This window comes from Enhydra lutris, unplaced genomic scaffold, assembly GCF_002288905.1.
Source record: "Enhydra lutris kenyoni isolate GAN:26980312 unplaced genomic scaffold, ASM228890v2 scaffoldscaffold31, whole genome shotgun sequence".
Taxonomy (NCBI): Eukaryota; Metazoa; Chordata; class Mammalia; order Carnivora; family Mustelidae; genus Enhydra; species Enhydra lutris.
Genome location: NW_019154115.1, coordinates 15714644 through 15733948, shown reverse-complemented (window position 1 = coordinate 15733948; position 19305 = coordinate 15714644). Strand labels below are relative to the sequence as shown.

Below are 19305 nucleotides of genomic sequence, written 5' to 3'. Positions count from 1 at the left end.
GCTCTTACCTTGCAGCAGCTGCCAGGAGATTTTTGGCATTGGGGGCTCCGGGATCTACCGAGAGAGACTTGGCAGCGAGCAACAGCTTGCTGGACGCCATAGAGATATTCTTGAGGTTGCCTATCACTTGGATCTGGTCTTCTTTCGTCTGCAAAGTTGAAAGGAGGCCAAGTAATTAGGGACTGTCCATTTCTCCTGGGCAGCATTCAGAGAGCCGGGAGAAGCATCTCGATACAGGAGCAAGTTACCTACAGAGGCCGCATTAAGCCCCATTAGTCTGCAGATGCCCAGCGGGTCGACACACTGCCCCAGGTCTACCCTTCCCCAAACAGATACCCACACCAAGATGCCCGCAACAGGACAGACGTCCATCCCCGAGCGGGTCAGCCAAGAGCTGTGCCATCTCACAAGTGCATGCAGTAAGAGTGGGGGAGGGAAGTAGAGGGAGGGGGAGAGAGCCCCCGCGCATCAGTACACAGACCGGGCCAGGATTCCAGCATCTCGCTCAACAATGCTGGAGTTGTCAAGGAGCTCCTACATCTCAGCCTGGCACAAACGCCCAGCGCTGTCTGGATACTCGGAGCCGACTGCACCCCAGAAGTTCCGACTCAGGGAAAGACACATTTCTCACCTGGCTGACTTTCTGCCTGAGAAACAACCATGTGTAGATAATACAGCCAGAGACACCCTGGGTATCTCCTTTAGGGAGTTCACAGGGGCTCCAGAAAAAACAGCTCTGTAGGCTGCCACCAGACCAGTCATGTTCCCTTATTCTGAACAAGGGCTTTATCTGTTCATCTCAAGGAGGTAATTTTTTTAAATGATTTTATTTATTTATTTGCCAGAGAGAGAGATCACAAGCAGGGGAGCAGCAGAGGGAGAGGGAGAAGCAGGCTCCACATAGAGAAGGGAGCCTGATGCAGGGCTCAATCCCAGGACCCCCGGGATCTTGACCTGAGCTAAAAGCAGACACTTAACTGACTGAGCCACCCAGGTGCCCCTCAAAGAGGTAATTTTTAATCATTTGACACTTGGTATTAGACACAGCCCCCTCCAATGGGCCCAGTGAAACTCAAACACATGGGTTTTTAAACTATATTATACCACATATGAAATCTAGGACACAGAGCTGCCCTCCCTCTGAAAACCATGAATCCTGCTGGATGATCGTGGGAGGTTATCCCTTATCTCTAAGAACCATTTCACACATAAGCTAATAGCGTCTTTAGGAATGCCAGGCCTGTGAGGTCACAGAGCTTTCTAAGCAGTAAACAGAATGCAATGAATGGTGCGACCTGCTCACAGGTTCCCTGTGTCTATTTGCCCAGCAGGCCTCCAGGGAGGACAGTCCAGCAGAAGAGATAGGAAAAGGTCCACTCCAGGCAGCCACTGCCACACTCACCTGAGCCTGGCCTGCCATCTCAATGCCAGCATCCAGGAATTCATCGAAATCATCACTGAACTTGCCAGAGGCTGCGGCCAGCTCTCCACTCTGGCCCCGGGTGGCATGGACCACTTCCCCCGCAGACTGGTTCAGATCAGCTGCGGCTTGGTTCAGCTCACTCTGGGCTTCCTGGAAAGGCTTTGTGCTGGGAGGTAACTGCAGTAGGGAGAAAAGGCACCCCCCATAAGAAGTTTTATTTCACACTGCAGGGAAGAAGGAAGGCTTTGTGGAAGAAAAGCCTCTCCAGGGCTGCCTTTCTGAGTCACCTAGACTAAAAGACTCTGTGTGGTCTGAGCCCACCTATGTTAAGTATGACCTTGAACATACAGACATTACTTCATTCACTGAAATTTACTAAGCTCTTCAATGCTAGACACAGAGGATCCAAAAGTGGTCTATCCTCAGGGGCTGTGGTCCCCTCAGCGGCATAGCCAGGGTTCACACCTGGGCAGTCTGGCTCCAGGATGCATGCTCTGAACCACCTCTCCATTTTGGATGGAGCCTCTCAAAGGTTTAGCTTTCTAGAACTAATAGGCAGATGCTATTAAACTTCAAATCCTATTCTTTCACACTAATCGCCACCAATTTTATTAGTAGCCTTTGCTCCAGCTTTTGTGAGGATCAGAAGTGTCACTGGTGGAACTATGACTGTTTGTTCCAGTTTACTAGTCACAGCACATATACTGCTTGCAGACCTGGTATGTGCCAGTCACCCGGCAGAGAAGAAATGGATGAGCCCGAGCCACCTTCCCCCTGCCCCCGAAAGGGGTGCAAAGAACAGGGAACAGGCTCCACAAGCAAGCAGCCTCCTGAGACTCCTCACTCTCTCAGATGTCTTGGACACACACATACCCTCCACCACCTGACTGTCACCGTTGGAGATGTCCTGATAAGAAGTCAGAGGATCACACACCCACCTTTCCTGTTTTCACTGGGCTGGCCGGAGAGCACACAGCAATGTGGACCCAGAGAAAAAGTAAACTTTTAAAGCCCCACCTGGGAACTTTGCTGATGGCAACGCCCAACAAGGAAAGAAACTGGGAAGCGAAATGGGACTCCTGAGACAGATGTTAGCTGCTCAGAGATCCCATGGAGGGGAGAAGGCTCCCCCTCTGCTCACACCGAAGGTGAGCCCAGCCCCCCAGGCACCCCTTCTCACGGCACAGCCTCTCACCGAGTCCACAAGCAGCTTCTTGCTAGACTCGCCAATGCTCTTCAAGGCCACGTCCACATCCTTCTGTCCTGGGAGACAATTCACGCAGTTATTCAAGGAGTGAGAGACGGCTTTGGCCACCTGCAGAGGGAGAAAAGCTGCGTGAGAGAGCCCTTTCCGTGCAAACACTGCTGCAGACGTGCGGGGAGCCAGCAGGGACAGTGCGCGGAGCTGAAAAGCATCGGGAAATCATCTGTCAGCATCCAGCTGACACTGTTTACCATTAAATCACCTCACTGAGGCCTCTCACGGGGGTTAACATCCTGCCTCGGCCAAGGGGCTGACACGGTGACACAGGACGCCTTATGTGCACACGGCACCAGGCTAAGTCACCATTCTGTGACTCGAATACAGAAGTCTCACGTGTTATGTCAGGTTCTACGACACAGAGGGCCACCACCAAGAGAAACAGAAAGAGCTCCCTTCCTGAGAGGCCCGCGGGGTTGAGTTCTTCGGGTCGTCTCAAGGGTTTCAGGTGTGATCCTCTCTGTGACACTCCGGGGCCACCACCCCAGACCACAGCCCGCACAAGAGCAGGAGGGACGCTCTGAGTGCTTCCAAACCAACTTGGACTTGCCCACATGCTGCCTCTCTGGGATGGGTGAGGGCTCGCTGTTTGCACTCAGGGGAAGGGTAAGGTCTTCGAAAGTGGGCTGTGTCATTCCCTTTACCTAGACCATCTCCTTCCCAGCTTCCTGTTTAGAACTTCGCCTAGACGGTCTCTAGCCCACTCACTTCATCAGGTTGGCAAAGACTCATCCGAGGAGGCAGTAGAGAGAGTGTACAACTTTAAGTGGCCAGACTAAGTCTACTATCTACCTCACCTCCCAGACTAGGGAGAGGAATATGCTGAAGCATACACAGGCCCCCAACAGACATGCTGTCTCCTGGCTCCTAAAATCCCAAGGACAGATTTCAACAGCAGCGCCCCCCGCCCACCCCCATACTATCTGTTGACTCAGTCAAGCAGATCTTCTATTGTGGGGGGTACTGGGCAAGAATTACCAAAGTGGGTGTCGTGTACGGCCTCCACAGGTATGGTACTTTGGGAGGTTTTGAAAACACCCACTGATTGAACAATGTGCACACCACGGAAAGTGCCCAGGAGAGAGCCTGCCAACACTACCACTTAGCAATGACCACAACTGCCTTTCTGGGCCTCACCTGGGCTAGTCTCTGCTGACTCTCAGCATCCCCGGGTGCAATCAGGGCCTGCTTGGCTTCTTGGATGAGCATGGCAGAGCCTTCCATGACGTCCCGTGCAGAATCTAGCATGGCATGTGCAGCTGCAGGGTCACTCGTGGACGCGGCCACTCCGCGGGCAGCCTGGGCCAACGTCTTTAGAGCCTGGGCTGTCTCTCTGGCAGCCACCCCTGGAAATAAAAGCCCACCACACCTTCTGTTAGATTCTACCTAGAAGTCATACTCTACTTGAAAATGAGCCTCTAGACCATAGCTTCCTAGAAAGGAGAGCACCCTCGGACAGTCGGTGGGGCTTCTTCTAAAATCTGAATTGCTAGGCTTTTCTAAGGAGTAGCCCGTACCACTGGCTCTGGGCCAATCTAAGAGATGGGGGAAAGCAAGAGCCAGGCTGAAAAAGGGATTTTGCTCAGGCTCCCCTCCCCCTGCATGGCCACAGGCCTAAAACACCAAAGCGCATGGGATCAAGGACCCACATGAATCTTTGAGATGCACGTCCCTTCCCAATGGTTGTTATTGGGTCATGACTTCTAGACAAGAAAGCGAGCAGTCCACATGGGCAGCTCGGGGCATTTTTACACATCTGCAAGCACGTCACCACCAACCAGATGGCGACAGAGCAGTTCCGTCGCCTGCGTCCTTCCTCTGGCAAGAACCCCTCACACCAGAAGCAAGCACTGTTGCAGCCTCAATTCCTGTAGACTAGTTTTACCAGTTCTTCAACTCCTTGTTGATGGAACCACAAGTATGTGTTCTTCTGTGTCTGGTTTCTTTTGCTACCAGAACTCTAGGAGTTTCACCCATGTTGTTACATTCATTCCTCTTTCTTGCTACATCATATTTCATGATACAAGTCACCATCTGTTTACCTGCTCCTCTGCTGATGCACATGTGGGTTGTTTTGTGTTTTAGGGTTATTACGAATAAAGTGACCCAGAGAGTTCTTTACACACATGTAGGTAGCCAGATGTTATCATTTTTCTGGATAGAAACTTAGGAGCTGAACTGCTATGTCACAGAGTACGTTTATCTTCAGCTCTAGAGGATACGACAAAGCCTTTTTAGAATTGTTTTACCATTATACACGCCCCCAGCAGTGTTGGAGCGTTCCAGTGGCTCTACATCGCAGCCCAAACTAGCTGCTGTCAGATTTCTTACAGCATTTCTTACCGTAGCCATTCTAGTGGGTATGCCATTGAGGTTTAGCTCTGCTATCTCTAAGGGATAATGAAGGGGACCACATTTTCATACACTTAGTGGCCATTGGATATCCTCCTCTGTGAAGTGGCTGTTCAGCCTTAACTTCACGGCTAAGGATGATGGGATTTGGTGATACACTGTGAATAGAAACTAGTTCATATAGAGCACCACCTCCCATAGAATGAACACATACCTTTGTACACGGCACCTAGCGCTTGGCGTACCCAAGAGGGTGAAGACTAGAAACACCAGAGCCTGTAACAAGGGAATCTGAACACCCTGAAAAACGCCAAGGAGCCCACCTTCAAGTGCATCCCACCGACTGCTTCACAGATGGGGTCCAGCACTGAGAGGTGTCCTGTCCATGACACACTTTCAGAGGCAGTACGAAAGCTAGATCTGGGGATTCTGAACTTCTGGATCAGTCTCTGCACAGTGCTCTATGGGGGTAGAGAACTGTGAGGGACTCTGGTTAGAACATACACCATTTAAGTGAAAATGACCCATTGATGTCTCGCTCACTCAGCTTTGAGGGGACTCCTGTCTCAAGACTTCAGCTGGATGGGGGCGCCTGGGTGGCTCAGTGGGTTAAAGCCTCTGCCTTTGGCTCAGGTCATGGTCTCAGGGTCCTGGGATCAAGACCCGCATGGGGCTCTCTGCTTGGCGGGGAGCCTGCTTCCTCCTCTCTCTCTTTCTCTGCCTGTCTCTCTGCCTACTTGTGATCTCTACCTGTCAAATAAATAAATAAAATCTTAAAAAAAAAAAAAAAAAAGACTTCAGCTGGATGGTGTCTGGCTGCCCCTGAGGCCACCTCTGATCAGTGGTTGCTTCTGCCAAGTCAGCACAGATGCAGCAGGTGGTCCACTCCTTTCTGAGGACAGGGCACCGTAATACAATAATGCAAAAGGCCCCAGATCCACAAAACAAGACAACTTTGCAGTGTTGCAGACTTGCTAATCTGTCAATATTCAGGAAGTCACACAGCTGGCACATAACTCTACAATCTAATCAAGGCAAATTACAAAGTTGCCAATCTACCGTTCATCCCATGGCACTTCTGGATGGAGCACGCAGTATGGGAGAATTTTACACAAAGTGATTTTTATGGCAAAGGGCAAGCCCAGAAGAGAAAACAAATAAATAAAGTGAAGGTGAAAGAGAAAAACAAGCTGGGTAGAGCAGTCAGTTCCTTTTTATGTTTAAGCTTCTGGCATAGGGTTGAAAGATGCCCTTGCTCAGAAAGGCACCAAATGTGGTTAAGATCTCGTCTAGCTCTGGCTTTGCTGCTGATGAGCTGTGTGGCCCGGACTGCTGCCTTTTCCCTCCAGGGCATCCAGGTCCCACAGATTTTAGGAGAGGCTGAGATCACTGCTCTGACTGTTGAAAATTCTAGGCTGTGATTTCGAGGCATCTCCTCTTGCCTTTCCATTTATTAGACAGTCTCCTGAGTCCATTTCTGTTTGAGTTGTGTATGACTTTGAAGGAATAAAATGGTTATCATACACAATTAGGAGAGTCATGTGTACGTAAAAATCATTTACTGAAAAACCTTTCATAGACCCAGACAATTTTTAAAAAGGCGGAAACCAGAGGAGCTGAGTGCCAAAACCTTAGGTTGATCTATCCCACGTGTTTTCCGCTGAGGATCTCAAGGCATCTCAAGGATCCTCTCTGGAGGCATCGGGTTTCCAAAAAAGAGGAAACAAAGACGATGAGAGGCTGGGGAGTCCAGTGACCATCTACGGCTGCCCAAGGCTCAGTTCAGAGCAACTTCTCGATGGTAGTGATGACATTCATCAGGGGTTGGGTCTCCCGGCAAACACCACCCTCCAGAAGAAAATGTTCCTACAGTCCAGGGTGCGCTATAAAGCCAGAACTGCCTGTGGGGAACTCAAAAGCAGATTGCTGTGGCAATAACCACAATCCTTTGAAGACACAGATTACTTTCACAGTATTCTTGCTATCTGGATTTTAAATCAGTTCAGGAACAGAGCCTTAGGAGGATCCACCAGTGATAAGTGACGTAGTGCAATGCTTTGTAGTGGTAGTTACTGCTGACTGGCATTCACGCAGGTTGTGTGTGGACGGCACTAGCCCACATGGCAAAATCCCAAGGTTAAAAACCTGGTATGATGTAGGTTTTTAATCTGTTGCACAGGATCTAAAAAGGGGTCTACGTGCAACTGTATTCAGCCCAGCAGAAATGTACTTTGAATACTGCCCTGGCCAAACAAAAACACATCTGTGTTAGAATCCAGCCAGTGGGCAGCTCAGGTGTATTCCTGAATATCCACATACCTCATTTGAGGATGAGGGAGCTGAGACCCGGGAGAAGCTGCCCATACGTGCACGCTCTCTTTGCTTCCCATCCATTCTCCAACATGCCTGGACTTGCCTTCAACAAGGCAAAGAGTGACCCTGTTTTTCCCAAAGCCAATGGATGCTTCCTAAGTCCCTCTCTTCGGCAACTTTCTGGGCAGCAACCACCTCTCTGACTCTAGAGATACTCCTCTCTCCCGGTTTCCTTAATCTTCTCCAAGGCTGTATGTTCTCACTTCCTGCAAAGACCTCCTTCTTCTCATTGAATATTAGGGTTCTGCAGGGTTATATCTGATAACCTTTTTCTTACTCTATCATTCCCCCTAGGCAAACTCACCCATACTTCCACAGTTTCAATTATTAGCATCACATTAAACATTTAAAAATTGTTATCTCCCTCCCAGACTTCTCCAATGAGTTCCAGAGGCCAATTTCTAGCTGCCCAATGGGCTTCTGGACTTGGGACATCCTCCAGATGCTTCCAGCTGAATGCATTTACAGCTGAACTTAGCATCCCTAAACTCCAGCCCCTGCCACACCTACCCATGGCCCCGTGTTTCTGCCATGGTGATTCACACACGTCTTAGCATTGTCCATGTTGCTTTCCTTACTCCCATTCTGGTCAGTTGCTGACCAGTGTAAGCTAAAGTCTAACAGCTTTTTTTCTTTTTTTTTTTTTAAGATTTTATTTATTTATTTGACAGACAGAGATCACAAGCAGGCAGAGAGGCAGGCAGAGAGAGAGAGAGGAGGAAGCAGGCTCCCCGCGGAGCAGAGAGCCCAATGTGGGGCTCAATCCCAAGACCCTTGGATCATGACCTGAGCCGAAGGCAGAGGCTTTAACCCACTGAGCCACCCAGGCGCCCCTAAAGTCTAACAGCTTTGAGGTCTCTCTTTAATCTATCCCTTCGTTTCTGGCACAGGCCACACCCATCTCTCATATAGATGAAGGCAGCAGCCTTCACACTGGTCTGCCTGCCTCCAACTTTGCTTCCCTCCAAGTTATCTGCGTACAAGAGGAAGGGCAACCTAGCTAAAAGAAAAACTAAACCATGTCCATCGATGAAAACTCTTCACTATTTTCACATGATCTTAGGTGAGGTTTTTAATGATTTAAGCAGAAGTTAGGAGGTTCTTTAGGATCTGACCCAGCCTCCCTTTCCGGCCTTCACTTCTTACTCCTCACCTGCTTGCCTCTAACCCGAAGCCTCCCCCGTTCACTTGGTCAGCCTTCTTTCCTCTTACCTTTGGGACTCAACATACACTGTTCCACTTTCCCAAACACCCATTCAGCACCCGCCAAGACGAAGCGGTGCTATTTCGAGGCCATTTTTCACACATAGACTGGACAGTCTGTCATCCTGGGGGTTATGAGCGTCAGAGGATGCAACCTGTAAAGCGTTCTTCCTTCCACGCAAGAGTCCATTTCATGAGCTACACCAGAGCCGGCAGGATTCCAGAAACGCGTAGAACGTTTTAAAACACATACTTTTCACGTACCCTTTGCTTTGTAAGAATTTATAAATACGTTTCCTTCTCCTTGAATGCTAAATGAATGCTGAACAATCCTTACAACCCTGATCAGGGGCCAGGTCACTCCTGATGGTTTCCCTTACTCTCCCATTAGCATAAAAGTCTTACTATTGCAGGTACTCTATTATACTACAGAGTACTCTTTGTGTGTGCTCCTATTCTTTCTATTCTCCAGGTAATAAACAGACACAGTTAAAAAAAAAAATCCAAGGGGACTTTGATTATAGTAACGGCAGAACAGCTTAATGCAGATCAATTCCCCTGAAAGACACAACTAAAACCACTGGAAAAGGCATATAAAACATCTGTTTGACAGCAGTGGAGAGACAGCAGTGGACAGAGAGAGAGAAAGGCACTAAGAGGGATTAAGATTTTAAAAGAAAGAAAGGACGTTGCAGGGGTGGTGGTACAGGGCTGCTTTTCCCCTCAAGGCACTCCTTCTTTATTCGTAAACTGTTGCCTAGAAGCTGAGCAAAATTTCCTGCAATTTCATGGGGCTGGGAGGATTAAAAAGCAACGAAGCGGCGGGGGTGGGAGGTTGGGGGAACCAGGTGGTGGGTATTCAAGAGGGCACGGATTGCATGGAGCACTGGGTGTGGTGCAAAAACAATGAATACTGTTATGTTGAAAAAAAAAAAAAAAAAAAAAAAGGCAACAGTTCTGAGCCTATGGAAGAGAATGGCCCTGGTAAATGTAACAGATGTTCTGAAGGGATACACAAAAATGCTTATGCCCTAAAAAACCAACTGGAAATAGATGGCAAATTTCCAGGCAGCTCAATCCCTGCTTATCAGGCCAGAGCCTGCTCTTATTATGGGGATCTGCTGGATGTTCACTACATGCCAGAAACAAAGAATAATCCTCCATAGGGAAAGAAACACAATCCAGAGTCTCACACTATCTCTTCAGTTTAAAATACCAAAGTCTAGAATTAAATTAAAAAATATCAGAAACACCAGGAGGTAGGACCAACAGCCGAAAAAAAAGAGGGGAAAAATGACAGACCGGGAACATAGGCCCAGAGGTGATCCGAATATCAGAATTACTGAACCAGGACTTTAATAACTTGTGATGACTAAGTTGAAGAAATTAGATGGCAAGATAGGAAATTTCAGCAGAATAAGGAAAGTGCAAGCAAACTATCGAATGGCTATTCTCAAACTGAAAAATGGGACATTTCAAATTAAAAACTCGGAAAAGGCTGAAAGCAGAAAGGACATGGCTAAAGAGAAGAGTGAGCTACAGACTGATCAAATGAGAATATTCAGACTAAAACACGGAGAAGAAAAATCAGAGCAAGTACAGGAAAGATTAGGGGACACATCACACAGTGGAAACACCTGACATTTATGGTAACTGGAATCTACAGAGAAGAAGAGGAAAAAAAAAAAAATGGGGCAGAGACAGTATTTGAAAATACAGTGCTTGAGAATTTTCTAAAACTGACCTAAGACAACAAGTCCCATTTTCAAGCTGTACAAAAACCCACAGCAGGATAAATACCCAATAAAATTTCTCTAAGTACATTGCTTGAAAAAAGACTGAAAAATTCAAAAAGTTAGTAGAGGGGAAAAAATAAAATCACAGTGAGACTCTTGACTCTGGCAAACAGGGTTGTGGAAAAGGAGGTGGGTGGAGAGATGAGGTGACTGGGTTATGGGCAGAAAAGACGGCACGTGATGTGCTGAGCATTGGGTGTTATACGCAACTAAGGGATCATTGAACATTATATAAAAAACTAATGATGTATTATACTATACGTTGGCTGATTGATTTTAAATAAAAAATTTAAAAATTCAAAATATTAAAAAAAAAAAAAACAAAAAACCCTCACATTACCTTCCCAAAAGGAGACTGATGGCTTTCTTCACAACAGAAATAAAGGAAGCCAGAAGACAATGGAATAACACCTTCAAAGTTCTGGCAGAAAAGAACTGCCAGCTTAAAATTTTATGAGTGAAATTATCTACCAAAGATCTACCAAAGATAAAGGCTAAACAAAGGCAGTTTTAGACAAACAAAAATGGAGAGAATTTGTTACCAATAATGTCACACTGGAGGAAATGAAGGGAGTTAAGGCACAAAGGAAATAATCCCCAGTGGAAGCACATGGAGAGGGAGCAGGGAATAAAGAACAATGGGAAGGTCAATGTGGCAGTGATTCTAAATGGATACTGACTGTAGGAAACGATATGGAGACTGTATGGGGGGAATTAAAATATCTGTCATCATTTGTGCATTCTGATTATGCAAAGAATGAGCAGAAAGAAAGGTAAAAGGAATTAAAGTGTCCCAAGATTCTTGCACCATCCAGGAAGTGGTGAACACACTAACTTATATTGGACTTTTAAAAATCCTATGAATTTTGCAAATTCATAGACTAGTCAATGAATATATAACTAACAAGCTAATCAAGGAGAAAGAAGCAGAACTTAACAGATACATATGAATCTGAAGACAGGAGAGAGAGAGAGAGAGAAAGGAACCCAGAGCAGGTAAGTCATTCAGAAAACAAAGAGTAAAAGGATAGGTTCAAACCCCAATATATCAGTAATTACATTATAGGTAAATGGAACAAATACTCCAATTGAAACAAGAGATTAATGAGGCGCCTGGGTGGCTCAGGCAGTTAAGTGTTTGCCTTCGGCTCAGGTCATGATTCTGAATCCCAGGACAGAACACCATGTTGGGCTCTCTGCTCAGTGGGGCGCCTGCTTGTCCCTCTGCCCCTCCCCCTGACTTGTGCTCTCGCTCTCTCAATAAAATCTTTAAAAACTTAAAAGAAAAAAGATGTTGCATCAACAACCCCTCCCTTTGCAAAACAATTACATGATGCTCACAAGATACAAGTTAAATAAAAGTATACAGAAAAACTGAAAATGGGATAAGATATATCATGCACATTATAATGAAAATAAAGGCACAAAACTATATGCACAAGACTGTAAAACAGTATTAAAAGGAAAATCTAAGTAAGTGGAGGTACATGTCCTATTTGCAGTTTAGAGGCCTCAAGAATGTGAGAATGTCACTTATCCCCAAACTGATTCAGTGTAACTCCAATTAAGAAAAAAAAAAAATGAACAGGGTTTTTTGGGGGTAGAAACTGCCAGACTGATTGTAGAATTTATGTGGAAATATAAAGGGGTAAGAAAAGTCAGCATTACTTGAGAAATAATGAAGTCAGAGGACTCATATAACCAGGTATTAATACTTAGTATAAAACTTAGTTATCAGCAAAGTGTGCTACTATGGTAGGGACAGGCAATCAAATCACTAGAAAAGAAGTAGAAGATCAGAAGCTGATTTGCATACAGCTTTCACTTAAGGACCAACCAGCACTGAAGACCACTGGGGAAATGATGATGGCTTCAGTGAGTGGTGCTATGTCAGATAGATATCCAAGAGAAAAAAGAGTAAGGGCTCTCTTTGCTCATATGTAAAACTCAATTGCAGACGGACCACAGTTCTAAATAAAGTAAAACAACAAAGCTTCTAGACTGTAACAGAAGAGAATATCTTGATTTTAGAGAGGAAAAATTCTTAAAAAGGACATAGAAAGTTAGCAACCGTAAAGGAAAAACACTTTAAATTGAACTATATTAAAATTCTAAAAAAATCTATTCATCAAGAAACAGTTTTGAGAGTGAAAGGTAAACCTCAAGATAAAAGAAATACATACAAGTGAAAATTCCAACTAACACGAAGATAACTCAGGTTTGTTGTCTTTGTTTTTGCTTTTTTTTAAAGAGCAACAGGCATGAACAGGCACTTTGAGATGTCCAAATGGCCAACTGATACATGAAAAAATGAGCAATTGCATTGCTCATCAGGGAATTACAAATTAGAACCATAATATGATACTATTACACACTCAGCAGAATGGCTAATGACATTGGCTGACAACAGAAAGTGGAGAAAGGAATGTGAACAAATGGAGCGTTCACACGCTGCTGGAAGGACAGAGCTGGGTTATTAGCACAGCCTAGGACCCAGCACGTCCATCTCTAGGTATTTATTTAGAAAATGCTTATTTACGTTCACTAAACAGCATATATGAGAACTATTCATAGCTTTACCCATCAATGGTACAAAGAGTCACAAACAGGTATATTCACATAATGAAATATTGCAGGAAGCAACAGAAAGGAAAGAATGGCTTCTGACATCCTGTGCATCTCACATCATAATGCCAGAAAAAGCAGCAAAAACATGGACACACCTTGCATGATTTCATTCATAGTTAAAAACAGGCAAATCAACTTGTGCTGTTACAAGTCACGGGTGTTTACCTCTGGGGGACAGGAGGAAATACAATGATTGGCAGGGAGTGGGCACATGGTGGGTGCTGAAAACGTTCCACCACTTGATCTTGGTGGTGGTGGCTGGGGTGCATTCAATTTATAGTAACTCAGGAAGGTACACATTTAGGACTTAACCGCTCTCTTCTGGATATTTATTACACTTCAATAACAATGTATACCTTTTTTTTTTTTTTTTTAAAGAAGTCAGGCAGTACTACTGTGTAACAACAGCAACAATCAACAACCACCCCTCCCATCCCATTCCCTTCCTAGAGCCACTCAGCTCTTTGAGCTTTCTTCTGACACATTTCCTGTTTCCAGGTAATGGGCTTATAATGAATCTTCTCACTGTTTCCATTTTAGGAAGCTATAGGCTTCCTATTCTGTCTACTTCTTATTAGAAAGACATTTCCTTATATAAACCTGGTGCTTTTCCTAGAGCTGATAATTACACAATCTGTTTCTATATAGCCTTCTGTTTAAAGGTGTCTCCTGCCCTTATGGGTACCTTGTATCTCCAATATTCAAACTCCCTCAGGGTTCTGCAGCACAAGTCGGCTTGTTTCTTGCTGGCTGCCCTATCCCTGAAGACTTTTAGTTTTTGTTCATTGGTTCTATTCGCTATCAGTCATCTGTCTCCTTCCATCTTAGAAAATTTAACTGGCATCTTATTTGTTGTCATCCTTTTTTTCTTAACATTTTGTAAAAAATCCCTTTAGTGAGATTTCAAGAGTCATACAGAGACAGTCCTCAAAGTCTATAATTACTTTTTCTAACAGTCTAGAAGGGGTGATCCACAAATAATTTGGGGCATTCATATTTTATTCATCTTTATATGCTTAGTTTCAAGCCCAGTAACAAGCACATGGAAAGAGCTTGAAAAATCTGTAAACTGCTGTTGAAAAACAAAGTTAGGTTCATGGCCAAATCAAGGAACCCCTGCTGCTGACCCCCACCGCCCACCCCAGCTGTCTGCACCTGGCCACAGGGCATCACGAAGGATGTGGGTCTCACCTGTGTAGTGCTCATTGCCTTGAGCAGCACAGGTCAGAAGCTGTGCCATGGACGAGCCCACTGCCTTGGATGTACTTCCTAGGTCTTGAGCGCATTTTTCCAGCTGCAAGAATATCCAAGGAGGAAGACAACTTAGAAGAAAAGCAACATACACCTAAATCTTAGCATACAAATGATGCACATCAAATCGTGGTCCTCAGCTTTTCCCCACCTGATGCCATTGGTGCTAAGAGTAAGTAGGGTGACAGAAGGGGAAAGAGCCCATGCTTCAGAATAAACAAATCTGGGTTCAGGCCCCTGCCCTCTGCTTCCTTCCCCCACATGCTAGCTGTCAGAGACTGGGCAGGTTACCGAACCTTTCCAGGCCTCGGTTTCCTGAAGAGATCCTAATACTTAAGCTTAGCAAGTTCTCAGAATCAATGTAGGTACTCAACAAATGGTAGCTATTAGCATCATGCCTTTGGAAGCTAATTTAGAAAGTCTGCAACAAATCCTTAGTGAGAATTAATTACGCCTTGGCAGGAAGTGGGCAGGCATCCAGCGGTACCGCCTTCCTGGCATATGGGACCACTAATATTGTTCATTTCGATCTTTATACTTCGAGGAGTTCTAACCAGAAGGAAATGCAATAGAAAGAGAGGTTTGCCCTGGTACATGAGATTATGAAAATGGGCAGAGTGCTTGCTTCCCATGAACAGCACGTCATCTTGCTTTGTAAACTGAATAAATAATTCAGAGAACAAACTTACTGAAGGCTCAGGGTATGGATAATTATTTGATTACTAGATGAGGGACAACCCTTTGGAAAAGAACCTTCAGGCATACCACGAGAGTGCAGGAAGGCATCAGAGAATGCGTGCATTTTTTAACTCCGTAACATTGCTTCCCAGGATAGGCAGTGCCTTCACATATGAAAGAACCTATAGCCAACAATATGTTCTGGCCAACAGTATGTTCTAACACAGCACACATATTCTTTTGGGGGCAGTTTCCTTAAAAATTACACAGGGTTTCTTGCATTCTAACAGACCAGCAGGTTTCTGTAAAGGCAGAATCATGTGGGGGCAGCCTCTCTCGGGTTCCCTGGAGTGCAGGAGCTTACAAAGGGACACATGGACTACATCATGATGCTGCTGGCCCTGTGGCCAGTCTTGACTTGATCATTAGCTGGGTGACCTTAGGTGACTTAACTCCTCTGAGCCTTTCTTCATCTTTGCAATTAGCAGGAGCATGGTTTAACAAATAGTTTCTGAGGGCTTCCTAAGTACCATTGGTCCATAGTACATTAGGGGATCCAAAGAGCAGCAGTAGCCAAGAGGGAGGGATCAAGAGCGTGGGCTTTGGAGTCCTGTTGGTCTGGATTCAAACCCCGGTTCTACCATCAGCGGGCAGACACTGGACACAATAGTGACAACCTACCCGGGCACCTGCGTTTTCTCAGGGCAAAATGGCATCCATAAAACTCACTCATCAATGTTACCATCAGGATAAACTAGACTGATTTTGGGCACACGCAGTACATACGATGTACTTACCAAATGACGGCCCTTATTAGCACCATTCAATAATGTGGAAAAGGAGGTACACACAAATGAGAAGAGCTGGTAAAATTTTAGCCAAGAAAACCCTGACTCAGGCATCACGAGGCGCCTGTCCCCACCATTCCCCTGGATTGTGGACTGGATTCCAGTGCTTTGCTGTTGTCCCTTCCAGTTGTCTTGCGTTAAGTCGATGTTTTTTCAAATCATGCCTGTTGAAAATATTTCCTGTGTCTACCTTTATAACCTCATTGCTATCTGTATTACAGATAAAATATCTGAGACACAGAGGAGACACAAGACTTGTCTATGGCCGGTTGAGGACACAAGCTGGAGCCAGAAACAAGAACTTCTACTTTGAAACCCAGTTCCTCCAGCTGTGCTGGACGTTCTTCTCAGAGAAAGGCTGTGGGATCAGAACATGAGGATGTGTCTTGTTTATGAAAAAGAGTGACAGACACTTGTGCATCCCCAGCCAACCTCCAGCAAAGCAAGACACAGAACCATGACCAGGGGCCCCTTCAGGGCCATCTTTACCTCAACACAGTTCTTAAAAACGGGGCTATTCTAGGGCTTTGCCTGTAAAATGTGTGTGATTCAGGGCCACCAACTCCAGCTTCTAAAAATGCCTCACCGTGATCTTGACATGAGGCAGAGTCCCAACCCACAGCAGGCTCTAACATCCCTTACCGTTTCCCCCGGAAGCGGTTTCAGCTGACTCTCCACGGCAGCCATCTTGGCGTCCTGCAGTTCACTCTTGAGTGTCTGCACGGTGCTCAGCGCTGAATCGATTTCCATAGGACCACAGGCTTCATGGGCCTGGCAACAGAGTTGGGAATATGTGTACAGTCTGCCCGGGAAAAGTGTCCCCAGTACTTTGCAATGTACCCAATGCCTTTCTGGATGTTCCCAGTGGTTCTCCAACCCTGGCAACAGGAAGCCAGTGGAGTATGTGTTTCCTGATAGAACAAAATCAACCTTGGTCTGTTCTGACCTCCCTAAATAATCAATTATGTATGTCTCATAAGTGGATATACTTAAAGTCTCCTTGAAGCTATTTTTATCCAAAATGCATCTGTCGCTCAGACTAAGAGAATCCTTCTTCAGTGTGTCTGGGTTCTAGAGAGAGAGAGCACCTAGCACAGAGGCTTGAAAAGCATGTGGTGAGTGGCTGAAGAAGGAATGAACGAATGAACCCAGGACTATGGGGACAAGCTGTTATCAACCTTATTGAGTCTCTACAAAGTTCTAGACTATAAACCATTACCTTTCCATACTGAAAATTACAAAAAGGATTTTTCTTTTCCTTAGCAATTGTTTTAAGAAAACAACTTCATTCTCTTGATCATTTAAGATATTGGTCTCCAAATGCTTTGATCACATCCCCCTCCATACACATCTTAATAAATTATTGGTGTAAAATTATAGACCAGTATGTCAAATACAGGTAAATCGTAATTTCTTTCTTTTTTTTTAGTTAACAGTGACAACAAGAGCAGTAAACACTAACTGACTGATTGCTATGTGCCAATGGTACATAGTGAAGAAACCGAGGCACGGAGAGGTTAATTAACTTGCTGAGGTCACAAAAAGTTAGTCGATGGCAAGGCCAGAATTTGCATGCAGGCAGTCTAACAGCAGAGCTTAAAACACTCTTATATCTTAAAGCCTTAATATCTTTTTACACCCAGTGGACAGTCTTGCTTGAGTCCCACTTTGAGGCTCACAGCCTCAAAGTAGTTGAGGTGTGACTCTCCCTAAGGCTCACTGATGAGACTCGTAAAATGTAGATGTTCAGGTTCTATGACCACAGACTCTGACTTAGCTGCTCAGGGGTGAGGCCTGGGAACCTGCATTCTGAATGCTCCCAGGGGATTCCAGTGGAGACAGTCCCTGGACCTCTCGTTGAGAAACACAGCTCGAGATACTTTTTTCCAACTGAACATTATCTTAAAACTCTGGATATTTTTCTTTGGTGCTTCAGTACACTGTTCATATTAAGAATTCAAATCAGCTTCTAACCTTCTCCCCTTGCTCATGTATGAGGCCTCCAGTTCCGATAAAGGGATCACTACAATGAGGAAAAATGAACTCATGCCAGAATGTCATGCTAATAACATATCAAACAGTACAGTAATGAGGCCCTTGATAATTAATAAGTGCTAGAGACAGAAACTCATTAATCTTTAATTCTGTTCTATTGAGGACCTTGTTAAGGTGGACGTTCCCATGTAAAATGGGAAAAGTTTTCAGGGCAAAAAAGATAATATAAATACCTGTCCCCCCCCCCCCAAATAAATTTGCTGCCTAAATAACTCATTAAATCCACAAAATAATACCTGGAAGATATGATCACTTATTCTGGCCTACAATTTACCTGGCACCAAGAAACTGATGACTACCTGTCTCCCCTAAGATTGTGAACAATGGACCATTGCTTGTTCCCGGGGTACTGGGGAGGGGGAAGGAGCATATAATCTAAAATAGTTTAACAAAAGTCCTGTGCAACTGGAAGGTGGGTCAACTAAGTCTAGGAGAGTGGCTAAAAATGGCAGAAGCTAAGCTACATGGGCATCTTTTAAAGATCAAGCAAACGGAACAGACAGCTCTGCCCAGAAATATGCCCGGCAGTGTTCCGGTCCTGGGTCATCCCCAGGTCACATCCCACAGTAAGGCATCTGCAGCTCTGTTCCCAGTGAGCTAACTGCTGTGACAAAGGTCCACTTGCCTTCTGCGAGGCAGTTCGCAGCTCCGCCAAGCTGGTGGCAAGGTTCTTGGCACACTGGCTCAGCTGCATGGCCGCGGCCTGGTCACTCACAGTGGGCACGGCGGCTTTGGCGGAGGACACCATCTTGCTTCCAGGCTGTAAGGAGATGAGCAGAGAGCGAGACGGTGCCTGAGCAGCAGGAGTCAGAGCAGAGACCCAAACACCCGTGCTGCAAATCAGCCAGAACTTACTGAGCCCTACACCAAGGAAGACCACAACCATCTAGACTACCCCTGAAAACTGCCACCCCAGATCAGATATGCTACGGCAGTAAGCTCTAGAAATGTTAAGAAAAAGAAAACAAAGTATGCATCACGGAAAGGGGGCAAAATAAGGATGGTAGCTTGAAATTCTCATTTAAAACTGATTTCAAAGAGAGTTTATTAAAAACATTTCTTTGTGTTTCTTAGAATAGCTCTCTAATCTGTGTCTCAGATACATCCAATAGACTGCTTTAAAAAAATGTGGGCAGATAAAATGAAAAAAAATGACCTGTCACATCACATCTCACTACCCAGGATAATCTCACCATGCATGGACGTCTGTATGCATGCATACATATTTCCAAAAATAAGATCATACTATTTATTCTATTTTCTAAACTTAAGAGCTGTCTAGTATTCCACTGTATGTATCTGTTAATATTTCTCAGTCCTGTGGTGTTGGGTATGTTTCCTTTTTTCCAGTGTAATAAACAATAGTATGACAAAAGCTTTGTAGCTAAGATTTTTCACACATTCGTAATTTTCTTTGTGTAAAACTTTAAAAGTACA

At 45.2% G+C, this 19305-nt stretch overlaps 1 protein-coding gene across 2 annotated transcripts in view; it reads right to left on the bottom strand.

Annotated features, from left to right (window-relative positions):
• The window catches only part of LOC111153217 (talin 2), a 194397-nt gene that overhangs the window by 101950 nt on the left and 73142 nt on the right, over positions 1 to 19305 (bottom strand). For both annotated transcript variants that reach the window (XM_022512104.1, XM_022512103.1), the window contains exons 23-29: positions 18494 to 18628; positions 16456 to 16584; positions 14228 to 14330; positions 3822 to 4030; positions 2619 to 2738; positions 1403 to 1600; positions 9 to 148 (exon numbers count right to left, since the gene is read on the bottom strand). In XM_022512104.1, the coding sequence (XP_022367812.1) occupies positions 9 to 148; positions 1403 to 1600; positions 2619 to 2738; positions 3822 to 4030; positions 14228 to 14330; positions 16456 to 16584; positions 18494 to 18628 (1034 nt within the window). The remainder of the gene's footprint in view (positions 1 to 8; positions 149 to 1402; positions 1601 to 2618; positions 2739 to 3821; positions 4031 to 14227; positions 14331 to 16455; positions 16585 to 18493; positions 18629 to 19305) is intronic.